The sequence below is a fragment of the Epinephelus lanceolatus genome, chromosome 20 (assembly GCF_041903045.1).
Source record: "Epinephelus lanceolatus isolate andai-2023 chromosome 20, ASM4190304v1, whole genome shotgun sequence".
Classification (NCBI taxonomy): domain Eukaryota; kingdom Metazoa; phylum Chordata; class Actinopteri; order Perciformes; family Serranidae; genus Epinephelus; species Epinephelus lanceolatus.
The window spans coordinates 21,828,597-21,841,703 of record NC_135753.1 but is presented as its reverse complement, the minus strand read 5'-3'; the positions used below and the strand labels follow the sequence as shown (position 1 = coordinate 21,841,703).

At 40.0% G+C, this 13,107-nt stretch overlaps 2 protein-coding genes across 2 annotated transcripts; both read right to left on the bottom strand.

Annotated features, from left to right (window-relative positions):
* Window positions 1-892: 892 nt before the first annotated feature.
* On the bottom strand, window positions 893-5,106 carry LOC117264919 (uncharacterized). The gene is made up of 5 exons (XM_033639240.2): window positions 4,902-5,106; window positions 4,640-4,671; window positions 3,971-4,138; window positions 2,443-2,534; window positions 893-1,773 (listed from the first exon to the last, which is right to left on the bottom strand). Exons 1-5 carry the CDS (start codon window positions 4,966-4,968, stop codon window positions 1,521-1,523), a joined length of 612 nt encoding a protein of 203 aa, XP_033495131.1. The 5' UTR covers window positions 4,969-5,106; the 3' UTR covers window positions 893-1,520.
* A 2,872-nt stretch (window positions 5,107-7,978) lies between these two features.
* Window positions 7,979-10,952, bottom strand: rrs1 (ribosome biogenesis regulator 1 homolog). The gene has a single exon (XM_033638116.2). It carries the CDS (start codon window positions 10,914-10,916, stop codon window positions 9,846-9,848), a length of 1,071 nt encoding a protein of 356 aa, XP_033494007.1. The 5' UTR covers window positions 10,917-10,952; the 3' UTR covers window positions 7,979-9,845.
* Window positions 10,953-13,107: the final 2,155 nt, after the last annotated feature.

Here is a 13,107-nt window from a genome sequence, read left to right as displayed (position 1 = left end):
ATTCACAGTAGATGGTTTACTTTCAAGTAATGTGACCTTATCTGAATTTGAAAAAAATATGAGTACTTAGCCACCACTTATACTCCCAGGATCGGATACCTTTAAGATAAGTGGCATTTACTTCTTTTATGCGCCTCCTTTTCAGGCACATATCTCATTAAGGTGAAGTGCACGTTATCTTGTTTTATATCCTCTCATATGAAGTCATCGTAGGACAGAAAGTAAACATGCAATAATCTCAGTAATTCCCCTCCCTCTGTTTAAAAGTGAGAGTCACAAGCTCAAGATAACAGTAACGGCGGCAGAAAGGCCCACACAAATATTCTCCTCATGAATCAGAGTTTGCTCAGAGCACCAGTGGAGCTGTCTCTCTTTGTAACATTTACACCCTTCCTTGTGCACGACATGCCGCCCAAACCCTGGCCCCAGAGTGACTGCCTCCTACAGCCTTTATTACAAAGGATTATACAACAGTGAATATCAAACGGTGGGGGAGGAGGAGGAGTGTGTTTCCCCCACGGAGGTCAAGGCCAAGGTTAGGGATTAGGTTTGGTGTTTGTGTCCCAGAGAAGGAGTAATCTACAGCCCACCCTATAGAGACCCCGGCTACCGGGACATGCTGGGAGGCACCGCGGATGAAGAAGACAACATGCGACTTCTGAGAGCTGTTTTAGCGTTGCCCTGGCAACCGGCACAATCCCTGGTCCTTTGGCGAGGCTTTCAGCAGGCCTCAATCACACTTCCTCTCGCTTGAGAGAGTTTTTTTTTTCTCCTCCGGCACTGGTAAATAGGAGGGAGGCCCAGTGTGTTCAAAGGAAAATGAACAGGAGCTGAAGTATGAGGTAATATATGGAGGCATGTTTCCACTGAAGTAAAAATACATCAGCCAGTAAGGGTATACTGGTTTATAATCATCATAATAATTACATATTAAGCAGCTAAGTACATATATATTAACAGCTTTACATGAGCAGATGAGGTTAAGAAACATGAATGATGGAACAAAATGTGCACAGACAATGGAACATTAATCTTAATTATCATAGAAAAAGGCTACATCTGTTGAGCATCTTATTGCTTCACTGAATTCCTGTTTCTTTACACATATGATTGCAAAGATTATATAGTTATTATATATTCAAAGCTAAGCCTGGCATGTCATGTTGCCATGCTGGAAAAACAGGGCAGAAATAGCAGCTGCTCAGCTCCCTACATTCAAACATGTTGCACTTGTGGCAATGCCCCCATCAGTGATGTCACACCAGGCATAGTCCATTGAATGTAATGGGAAAAACATCCTGCTGTGACATCGCTGATTAGGTTTGCACACTCCTAATTCGACCCCCTGATTCTAGAAATGCAGCCAAGTCAAGAATACCTGGTATGGAAATGAGCACCACCCCATATCAACATATTCAAGACCTGTCTTTTTACATTTCAGAGGTTCCTCCATTCACACACGTACTCCCCCCCACCAAAGTGAACTCGGCTCAGCCACCCAGGACAAAGAGGAGGGCCTCTTAGTCGCCCTCGAAGGCCCCGTTTGTAGCTCCCTGGCATTCACTCTTTTTCCGGCACTTGGACAAGATCCTGTGGAGCAGGCTCGGGGATCTGTGTGTCTGAGGTTGGGAGGCCACGGGCTGAGGCGCAGGGTTCTGGGGCCTCCGCACCAGGAAGGGGCCCTCGCTCTCGCCTTGGCCCCCATCCAGCCCCGCTCCTCCTCCTCCTCCAACTCCTCTGCTCCCCCTCCTGAGTGCCTGCCGAATGTGTCCACTGGGGGACAAAGAGGAAATAACAAACACAAAGGCCCTGTTTATTCCTCATGACCCAAATTCCACCGCTAGCAGACAAGACAGGCACGGAGCTGTACAGAGGGCTCTGTGTGGTGTGTGTGTGTTTATGTGAGTGAGTGAGCAAGGTTCAGTGGCAGGTTGTCAAAAATAAATGCTTCCTACTGTCAAATAAACTGCAGGGGGGGGCACAGTATCCTATCAGACAACTTATGCTACACTGATTATAGCTTTGATGAAAAGTTATTTGACGAACAATCGTAGATATTTTCATAACATTTTGATTTTAACGGTCAAACATTTTCGTATCATTTAGGATGGAAAATGAAAAGGTCTTTCCCTCCTGCTCCTCTTTAATGAGATGCATTGCAGTGAGAGGGGATTGACTAGATAGTGTGTCTGTGTGTGTGTGCATGTGTGTGTGTTCAGCGGGGTTAGTAATCAGTGTGCTTTGTCAACTAATGAGGGACGAGAGGGGCCACCTGTTCAGGGGCGCTGGGCGGAGAGCAGTGAGATGGGATTTGGGGATGGGGGATGTGTGGGGGTTCGCTGGTACAACAGCTGCTGGGTGTTTGCTTGATGTGTGTGCATGCACTCGTCGAGGGGGATGTGTGTGTGTTTGTTGTTGCTGCTGTATGTGTTGAACACTTACTTTCCATGTCTGCTGCGCACACCTGAGTCGTTGTCCCAGGCCGAGCTCCTCAGAGATATACTCCTTCGCAGGGCTTTTGGAGGAAGATTCACCTGAGAGGGAACCATTGAGTGTGTTTGAGTTAAAACTGTTGTGCAGATGTTCTGAAATAAACGGTACACTTCCTCTGGTATCTTCTCTTATCCACTATTTTCACCCAAAATCACAGTGACAGCTCAGATTCCTTTGATTTTATCTTGCTGTTATTTCTCTACTTAGACAGTAGCAGTGCAGAAATGGAAATTTATTTGTATGGTTTGATTGCAGGACAGAACATTTTTAACCAATTCTATATCAAAACACAAATTAAATGATGTTTGGAAAAAAAGTAACTATACTTATATTTACTATATTCATACAAAAAACATTGCCACTTAATTTACTTACTTACTGCCTTAAATGCATACTGGCATGTAGTAAGCTTGTTTATCAAAGTATACCTACTAGTCTACGTGTCTGACAACATGATGGAGAGGATCCCTACAGAGTTAGACCTCTTTATTTAAAAGAAAGATCCTTTTCTGTTAGACTAGAAACAGCCCCAGAGTCGCTGTTGTCAAAACACCAGACTCCATTCAATTAAACAGTAATTTAAGCATGTATAGAATCAGCATATTTTCACATCTAACTGGGTGAATTAAGGGTTTATTTAAACCAAACCATAGTTGTTGATTGTTGAAACAGTGGAAAAATGAACCAACACGGCTTTTGTGAGTTTTAATTTGTTTCTGTCGACTTTGAATGACGTGTGTTTTACAGTGATAAAATTGCTGTTTTTTTAAATGGAATCTGGTTAGCTTGCTGATGATGATTTTAGGGGCTGTTCCTGGTTAAACAAAAGGATCTTACTGTTTGACAAAAAGGTCTATCTTTGTAGGGATCCTTTCAGATACTTATGGCAACAATCTGAGCCTGTCAGTGGCAAAAACAAGCACTTTCAGTGGGCGTAAATTGACGGTGCATAATTGCCCCAAGTGGTTACATTGCAGCCTGTTTTGTAGCTGCTGGCTACGGAGCTCTTGCTCAGTACTCGACCAAGTTCAAAAACTCTTGTTCTGATGGTCACTTAGACACAAAAATATGGGAAAAGGAGCCAAACTGAAAAATACTTAAGTTACCCTTTAAAGCCGCTATTCAAAATCTTAAGTATTTCTTCATAACTTTTAAGGGGTATTAAAAAGAGAATGTTTAAAAGTGAAATAGCTTTCTGCTCCAGGTTATAATGCAGGCTTTTTAAATTTAATTTTGATTCTCAGGCCAAATTAAAATATGTTCTGACTTTGGCAGAAAATAATGTGTCTGAGTACAATCCCAGTGCTCACGTTAAGAAGCTGATTGAGAAACAAAATGTTTCATGGTGATTAAAAACCTACACTTCTGTGGAGAAACAGAACAGGAAGTGCAATCTGCCTTGTGACATTAAGCAGCAGCAACAACACCATCCAGTAATGCTGCATTGCTGAGCACATTCATCAGGCAGCCAACCAACCTGGCTCAGCTCCATCACACAGGAGGCGGGGAAGTAGCCCTGCTGGCCGTCCTGCAGCCGCCCAAACCACCTCTCCTCCTCATGTTTGGACAGCACCAGGATGACGTCACCAGGGGACAGCTCCAGCTCATCTGGCCAGTGGGGCCTGTAGCTGTGCACCACTACCATCTAATGGACAAAGGGAGAGCTACAGCCAGTTATTTTGACTTTGCATTTATAATGTAATCTAAAACTGAATTTAAATAAGGTGCAGTTTGATGCATTTTCTTTCTGTTGCCCTGATTAAAGCTGCAGTCACTGTCTGTGTCGCTCTCTGCAGTCTACAGGTCAGACTCAGTGAATGGAGAGGATTATGTGTCAGAGATTAACAGGCGGTGCAGTTAAATAGAAACCCTAAATCTGGGTCTACTCTTCATTATCTGTTCCTCCTAAATATGGTCCGTGTTTGTCGAAGGAATTAGATTAATTAAACACATAATGGAGGCACAGGAAATTGACCAACTTTACATAACATCAATGTCATCTCATATCAATTTTACTTAGAAAACAGGAAGTTTTGATTCATGTATCTGCTGTTTAAGATTCACATGATGTTGAATTAACAACCAGCAGCCAATGCTACATTATCATCAGTGCATATTAGATGCATAATTGAATAGTTTAACTTGCCTTTTCAGCTTCTGCTCTGTATCGATACCTCCCTGTGAGAGGGAAAATGAATCAGCAAAAATGTTATATGCAAATGTACATAAGCATTTCTTCACATAAATGCACCTACATAAGTATTTCTGTAACCATGTCCTTCAGTAAATGAGTAAACAAACAAGCTACCCCCATTATTTATTAATCATCTGGCACTGATATCCCATCTTGCTCTCCCTAACAATGACAAAATGATGTCACACTTCACTGCAGACATGATTCCACTCACCTTGAGGAGCAAGGACAGTGGTGAAGACTTCAAAGTGCTCATTGCTGTGCATGTAGATACGCTGCATCTTGAAGATACACTGACACTTGCACACTGACCGAAGCTCCTGCACTCCTCTCTGCTCTACCTTCAGATAAATGCAGCTGACTAATCCGCTGCAGCACTGACTGGAGCTGGACACAAGCAACAGCACGTCCTTCCTGGGGAATAACACACACACAAACATGCACAGCACAAGACTGCAGACAAATCAGATATCAGTGTGGGGAAGAAAAGTGTTTGATTATTACAGTAATAGCTGGGTTTTAAATCTTTAAGAGTAAATGTCAGCAAATACAGATCTGTTTTTAATATTCAATAGTCTTCAACTCAGAGTTTGTGCTTGACCACCTCATCTTCATGCCAGTGCCTATTGTTCTTTGACCATCTGGTCACATGCGAGAGAAGTTTAGAGGCCGCTGCCACCGCTCGCCTGACGTGGATGAGAATTCATAATTCCACCTCGTCATGAGTGCTTGATTGATTTAGGGTTATTGACTGTGTCCCATTTTCCAGTGGCCTGGGTGAGCAGGGACAAAGATGAATGGGCTTGGGACGGGGTGGTGGACTGCTCAACAGATGGTGATTGAACCCACCCTGCACACACACACACACACACACACACACACACACACACACACACACACACACCTCCCCTCTCCCGCTCTGGTGCGATGGAGCTTGGCTGTGAGCTTGTGTCAGCGATTAAAAAGCATCCATCAATAACATGAGTGATCACTGAGCCAGACGATCATATGTGAGCCATGAAAGTTTGTTGCAACTATTATAAAACTGAGAGCCAATGAACTTAAACTGCAGAAAAACTTTATCAACTTATTTCATTGCAATCAATGTCAACAGGATCTGAGGTTGAAATCCTGTCAGAGGAGCTGTGGATAAGCTTTGTTTGTTTGTCTGAAAGTGGAAACACCTGTAAATGGATGAGACAGCTATTAACCTAAATTTCTTTGGCCTCAGTCGTTGTGCAAAACACTTGTTTGGCCTGCACCCCCCCTGACTCTCAGATGAGTCTTTTTCACAACAGGCAGCACATTAACATACCTGTGGAGAACAAAACGCTGTGCATACTTGGGCTTTCTTTTTTTGTTAGCTGTCTCCAACACTTCTGACTGCTCCTAATTCAGTGTGATGCCTCCAGTCTAGACGCCAAGGCCAAAGCAAAGCCTTTACATAACCAAAAACCACAGCTAAGCCGCTTAGAAAAGCAATGATGTTTACTTCTAGGAAGGAGAAACACATGAACACTGAGCTCCTCCACGTTCATGCATTCATCTGTTGAGACAAAGCAGGACTGCTGTCAAAAATTAGGGTACAAAAATCATATTGTGATTATTTTGACAGATTTGAGTGGGAATAGTGATTTCTGCATTTCATTTACACTGAAAGAAAAAATATAAAAATCATTATGATGTGATTTTTGCTGAGGTACGACCAAATAAGTATGTTCCTTTATGTGTGGAATATAAATCTGTAGGCCACAGCACCACAGTGCATCATTATACATCATTATTATAAGGGCATGTTCAGGGTGTCCACAGGTGTCAGTCTGTTAAATTTAATGCTTTTTAAGACACGTTCAAGACACATATTAACCAAATTTAGGACAGATTTTTGGACATATCATGTTTAACTTATTAAAGCATGGTGGTAAGTGTTAAGTAGGAGTATGGTTATTAGAGTGAGTTAAGTCAGTCTACCTTTTGCCAACAGATAAGTGCAAATATTTATGGTTATAATTTGAGAGGAGAATTTAATTTAAAAAAAAACAATGTATTCGTACAACTAAGAAGAGTCTCTGTATTTCAGTGTTTGGGGTGGACTTGTGGAATGGGTTGCGTGATAAGTTGAAACAAGGCACAAATACAAATCTATATAAAAAAAACTATACAAAAAAGAGGGGAGTGCATGTTTATTTTGTAACACTGGGTGCTACATGGACTGTAAATAAACTGTGTTTATTACTTATTTATTAATTGGGCGGTGAATTGACTGGGGATAGTCGTATATTAGTTGTAAATAAATTTAGGAATTTGTTGAAATAATATGAGTTCAAAGAAGAAATGTAAGAAAGGGGTAGGGACACATAAGTTTTATTTCTACCTACTCCTTTTCGGACACTGTTATCTTTGTCTTGTTTGTTTTCTTATTTTGTCTTTATTTTTTTTTTTTTTTTAAATTTTGGGTTAGAAATAGTCATTCAGTTATTCATGAAGTAAAATGACTTTATTATAGGTTGTTTTTTTTTTTTTTTAAAGATTTGTAACATCAGAAATGTGCATTTTTAACCAGAAAGGCTTCACTCATTTTCACAAATAAAAATAAAAACTGATAAATTAAATTAGATAAAATGTTTGTAATAGTTCATGCCTCACGAATTCAAATGTAAGACTATTTAATGACACGTAAGGCCTTGTTGTAACATTGAATTTAAGACATTTAAGACTTGTATACACCCTGTTGTGACACATTTGACCTTTTTAAAAAAATGTGCAGCTGCTGTGATTTGGATATTGCACTTGACCATATTGTAACTTCGATAATATCTCAAGTAATTGTGCAGCCTCATTGAAAATGTACATGAAATTCACCAAAAAAAGCTACTGTGCATTACAGCTTTACTTTGAACACTAGATTGTATTGGCTTCAACTACCACTACTTAATTAATAATAGGTTTAATCCGTTGTGGAGATTCTTTTTCCGGACCAGAGCTGCATCACCTGTTGGCTGCTGCAGGTTCTTTTAAGCAACCTGATTTAATAGAAATCAAGATTTTTAATATAGAGGTTGGCTGATACAAAAATATAAAACATTATAAACTGTTGATCCCTTTAAGATATCTGAGTGTACACCATTGTGGACAATGATGAAAGTCATTGCGCATGACTCTTTAATACAATAAGAGATTCTGACACAAATGTGATCGAGTACTTTGATTTGTCAGGACTTTAATTTTAAGTTAGCCAAAAACAGACTCTGCTTAAAGGTTAATTTATCAATAAACATTTTCCTGGACTGATTTTTCAGCAAATGCTTTTTTTTAATCAGCCTGAGCCCGTTAGAGGTATTTTTCACAGGTAACACTTTTACATGTCACAGCAGGAAACACACAGGTGTGATCAATGTTTGTTAACAAGTGTAATCCTGTCCAGTGGAACAGAGCCATTGTTAAAGCACTGTGTAGTTAGTTATAAAAATCCAGGTGCTCTTGAAGGACAAATAGTCACTTAAGGATATAAAACATTGACTGGCCAGAGACAGTGGTACAGGCAGGAATATTTTACACCCTGATGAAGACTCTCTAGCTGAAACACATTGTTTTATCCATGTATTAATAACGGATATTTAACAACAGTTAGAGTGGCTCGGATGCATTTTCCCATGGACTGCCATACTGAGTGAGCTAGCGAGTCGTCATTTCTTAACTTTATGTTTATCATACTTTTCAGCTTTATCGCCCAGTTTAAACATTTACTAGAAAATCAAATGTAGTACATAGGGATGCACAATAATATCGGTGCATCATCGGCATTGTCCAATATTGGCTTTAAAATGAACTATTAGCAGCCAACATGCTGTTTCTTATTTTGCACAATGAATGAATATTACATACATTGAAAATGATTGTATTTCATGTCTCCATCTGCTGGTGGGCCAAGTATGTATACATGATATGATGTTAATGCCACTACAGAAGAGAATTAGGCGGGGAAAAAGGTGGATATATCGGTATCAGCTATCAGCCAAATAAGTTGTTATATATCAGCACGTCAGATATCGGCAAAAAATCCAATATTGCGCATCCCTTGTAATTAGTTACATTACTTTGATGAAGCAACAGTTACTAAGAACATTTTTAACAGGCTAACTCCTAATCTGTGACCTGTCACATGTCAAAAATTACCTTCCCAATCCTGGTACATTAACGGTGACTGTTCTACTGGACAGGAACACCTCAACAGATTACACTCTTTAACAGAGATAGATCACACCTGTGTGTTCCTCGCTATGAGTCAGGGTGATTAAATAAAGCATTTGCTTAAAAATCAAAGTGTTTTAAGTTACATTATTTTGATGAAGTTATTAAAAACTATATTGCTTATTACATGTTTAACAGAGTAGCTTGTAATCTGTAACTCACTACAAAGCAACCCACCCAACACTGTTCACACTTTACAACACTGGCTTACTGTGTGTTTGATGGTTTTAGTGAATGTAATCAAAGTTATTAAAATATTTCATGTTACAATTTTGAATAAAAAGAAATCCAAAATCTTTTTGTGTAATCTTTGAGAAATGACCACCGCATATTTGAAAGTATTAAAACCCAGAGAATGCATTCAACATTTGTTCTGCTTTGTAAAATCACAACCCCACCTGCACTCCTGACTAGACCACTACCTCCAAGATTATAAACCTCCACCCTTCGGACCTGTGACTCTCTATAGTCCTCCGAACATGTCAGGTAGAACAAGGACTGATATTCTTAAGTTTAAACTGTTAAGAAGAAAAAAAGATGAATTAATGATGAAAAAATCATCCGACAACCACCACAGAGCTGCTCAACTACCCTGTGTCTGCGATAAAGTGTTGTGCACCCCATCATCAGCTATTAAATTAATTTATAAGTTCTGCATTTAATTAAAAACTGGAACAGAATCACAATCTGCTGATTTTAATTTGGGCTGCAGTTTAAATATGTTTCCATTGATATAAAACATATTAATCAGTATGTCTCCACTGACATTTACAGATGTGGTGACAGTTTAAACACACAGAAAGAGACAGTCACATTCACAGACTGATCAGACAGTCATTGCATCATTTGAGTCCAGTCCAATGTCCTGATGCCAAGGCACAAACACATGTAGCAGGATACAGAGTCCTCAGCGCTTCCCAGGTTTGCCTCTCCTCTTCCCTCCTCCGCCTCCTCCTCCAGCTTTACCTCCTTTCCCCTTCCCACCCTTTCCTTTGCCTCTCCCTGGCATGCTTCCTTTGCCCTTTCCTGGCATGCTGCCTTTGCGTCCTTTCTTCCCTGCTCCCCTCTTGTGTTTGGCTGCAGCCTCCTCTCTGTCCTCTTCCCTCATCTGCTTGTTGACAGCCTTGGTGATGTCCAGTTTGGGCTTCTTGCTGTCCAGGACTCTCAGGAGCTCCAGCTGCTTCTGCTTCTCGCTGGAGAAGTCACCGATGAGGGGCTCAAACTTCCTCTTCTTGCCGGTGTTCTTGGGTGCTTTCTCTTTGGGCAGGCGGTCCTGGAACCTGCCCGCGGATGCTGTGGAGGTCTTGGCGACGCTCACAGCTCTGGCCAGGTCGTCTCTGGACTGCTGGGCTGCAGGGGTCAGACCCACACCCGGTACTTTGACCTTCTGCGCCCTGGCGATGTTCTTCAGCCGGTTGAACTCGTTCTTGGCCACCCTCTCCTTCTTGGCTTTGGCGCGTTTGGCGAACTGGTCCTCATTGGGGTCTGAGGTCTCTGGCACCTCTATCAGCCACTCTTTGGTGTCATCCTTGGCTCTCTTGTAGCCCCACCGCCTCTTCCACTCCTTCGCGGTCTCATCCCACACCAGGTTGGTCTTCTTCTTCTTCTGGATGCCCTTCAGTTTGGCGAACTCTTCCCATTTAGTTGGAGGTTTAGGTTTGGGAGGTGGTTTCTCTCTGGGCAGCGGGGTCGTCGGGTCTGGTAGTTTGGCCACTATCGCCTCCTCGACCCTCTCCGTGGGTTGTTTCCAGATCTCATTGATGAGCAGCTGCGTGTTGTCACGAGCTAACGAGCGCAGGAAGTCCTCTTTCTTCTGCTCTTTGAAGTCTCGGGACTCGATGCGGTTTTTGTCGCAGGCTAAGAGGTTCCCGATGTCAAAGTCCAGGTCCAGCTCTTTGTGGACCGAGATACTCCTCAGTTTTTCTGCCTCTTCTTGTTCAGCTTTGGCTAACAGCTCCTCCACACTGCACGCCGCCATGTTGGAAAGTGCTGTTAAATGTGCAGTAGGCACGTGTGACAGAGAAAAACACACGGAGATACTTCCGGGTCACAGTTAACGTGGAGCAATACCACATTTAACCACAAGAGGTCGACCGTGGTCCATTTCATATTTTCCTGCATGTGTCTGCGAGATTAATAAATCAGATTTTATTTTAAACATGACAATAAATAAATTATTAAATAAATAAAAATAAGTGGGAAAACAAAATAAGAATAGGCTACTCAGCAAAAATCTTAGGTAAACATCAGAAGTATTTCATAGATTAGATTAAATTAGATTACAGGATACAAACTGTTTATACATTCTATAGTTTGTCTTTTGGGATTTAAAAAAAATAATAATTCAGCATTTCAACAAAAACACACAGACATTACATCTGTACAAAACTATCAATAACAAAACAATAAAAAAAAATATATAATATAAAAAAAAATAATACAAGAAGCAGTGAACAAAAAACACAAATAATAAATCAAAACACAATGCAATAAAATTGTATAAAGATACAGGATTAAAAACAAAGACTAAACAAAGAACATATCAGCCCAAAAAAAAGAAAAGGGAAGAGCCATCTGTTATTTTTTTCTGATTTTTTTTTTTAATTTAAATTCAGCATTTTAACAACAACACAACAATAAAAACATCTGTATAAAACGATATATTATTTTTTTCTTAGGAATTATGATTATTTCTAATCCAGAAAACTATTATATAGAAAATAATACGAGGAGCAGTGAACTAAAAAAAACCCCAACACAATTATAAATAAAAACACAATGCAATAAAACTGTATAGTAGTATAGAAATACATGATATAAACAGCATCTAACAAAAAACATATCAACCCATAAAAAGGAAAAGGGCCATCTGATTTTGATTTTTTTCCCCTGATTTTTTTTCAAGTGTAATTCAGCATTTTAACAATAACGCACAACATTGTATCTGTACAAAACTATATATTAAAAAAATTCAAACATTATCAAAATTATGATTATTTAAAATCCAGAAATGTGAAAGATTACAAAAAATAATGCAATAAATAGATAAAAACACAATGCAATAAAACTGTATAAAAATACATGATTAAAACAGCAACTAAACAAAAACAAGAAAGGGGACATCTTTTTTAATAATCTTTGAAGACACAGCTGCTTTAAGTAATAGATGATTCTTTCAATTTAAAAGTCCAGTTTCCTTTTTTTAATATGCTTAAAATAACATCCACCCATTCTCCCTCAATGAAAAATCCAGAACATGCAAATATGTCTTATTTGATGTGTATGTGCACTGGAGTGTCAAGTCTCCACGTCACACTTTTGTAAGCCGCATACTGGACCAGTGATTGGTTTTCAGACTGGTTGTTGTGTTTGTTTGCTTCTTAAAGTCCCCATTAGCTTTTGCACTGCAGCAGCTATTCTTCCTGGGGTCCACACAGGTGACAATACAACATTATGCAACACATTATACTAACATAACACATAATAATGCACATTGACTGTAAATAAAACATTAACTGTTGACAAACACAAAGAAAATAGATGGACTCAGACTGAATCCATCATGATCTAACAGATAAATATCATCATTTAACATACAATAGAATTTCCATGAAACATGTACACACTAAAGAATATTCAGTGTCACAAGATCCCGTCATATGTAGCTACACCCCTTAGATTTAAAGTGAGTACATAACAACTTTCCCCTGATGTGGAAATGACCTCTGCATATACATCATTCTGCACAGAGACGATCTTTAAACTGATGTGAGTTCTTCTTTGAGCACAGGTGTAGGTCTGGGATGGCAATCTGAATCATTCACAAGGCCCCTCCCCCACCCCAGGGGCCCCAGTATGCTGCCTACATTGTCTATATTTATGCCTCTGATTGTGATATAATAGACAGTGTTGGAAAGTAGTTAACTGCATGTAGTTCAATAGTTAAACTACAATTTGCTGTAGTTTGGAGGTGAGGATCAACCTGCCCTGGTCCCTAAATCAGAAACACCTGCATTTTAGATCAGTTGAAGCTCTGTGCAACAATATGAGATTCCAGACTCATGTGATTGTTTGTTGGATGCACACTCACCAGCCACTTTATTAGGTACACCTTGTTAGTACCAGGTTGGACCCCTTTTGCCTTCAGAACTGCCTTATTTCTTGGTGTC

Bases quoted from the DNA above. Each gene is read 5' to 3' on its own strand.
- LOC117264919 (XM_033639240.2), bottom strand. From the start codon at position 4,968: ATGCAGCGTATCTACATGCACAGCAATGAGCACTTTGAAGTCTTCACC. The intron at 2,535-3,970 runs GTTGGTTGGCTG...GTTCCCTCTCAG, and splicing joins GTGTGATGGAGCTGAGCCAG to GTGAATCTTCCTCCAAAAGC. The intron at 1,774-2,442 runs GTAAGTGTTCAA...TTTGTCCCCCAG, and splicing joins GTGCGCAGCAGACATGGAAA to TGGACACATTCGGCAGGCAC.
- rrs1 (XM_033638116.2), bottom strand. From the start codon at position 10,916: ATGGCGGCGTGCAGTGTGGAGGAGCTGTTAGCCAAAGCTGAACAAGAA.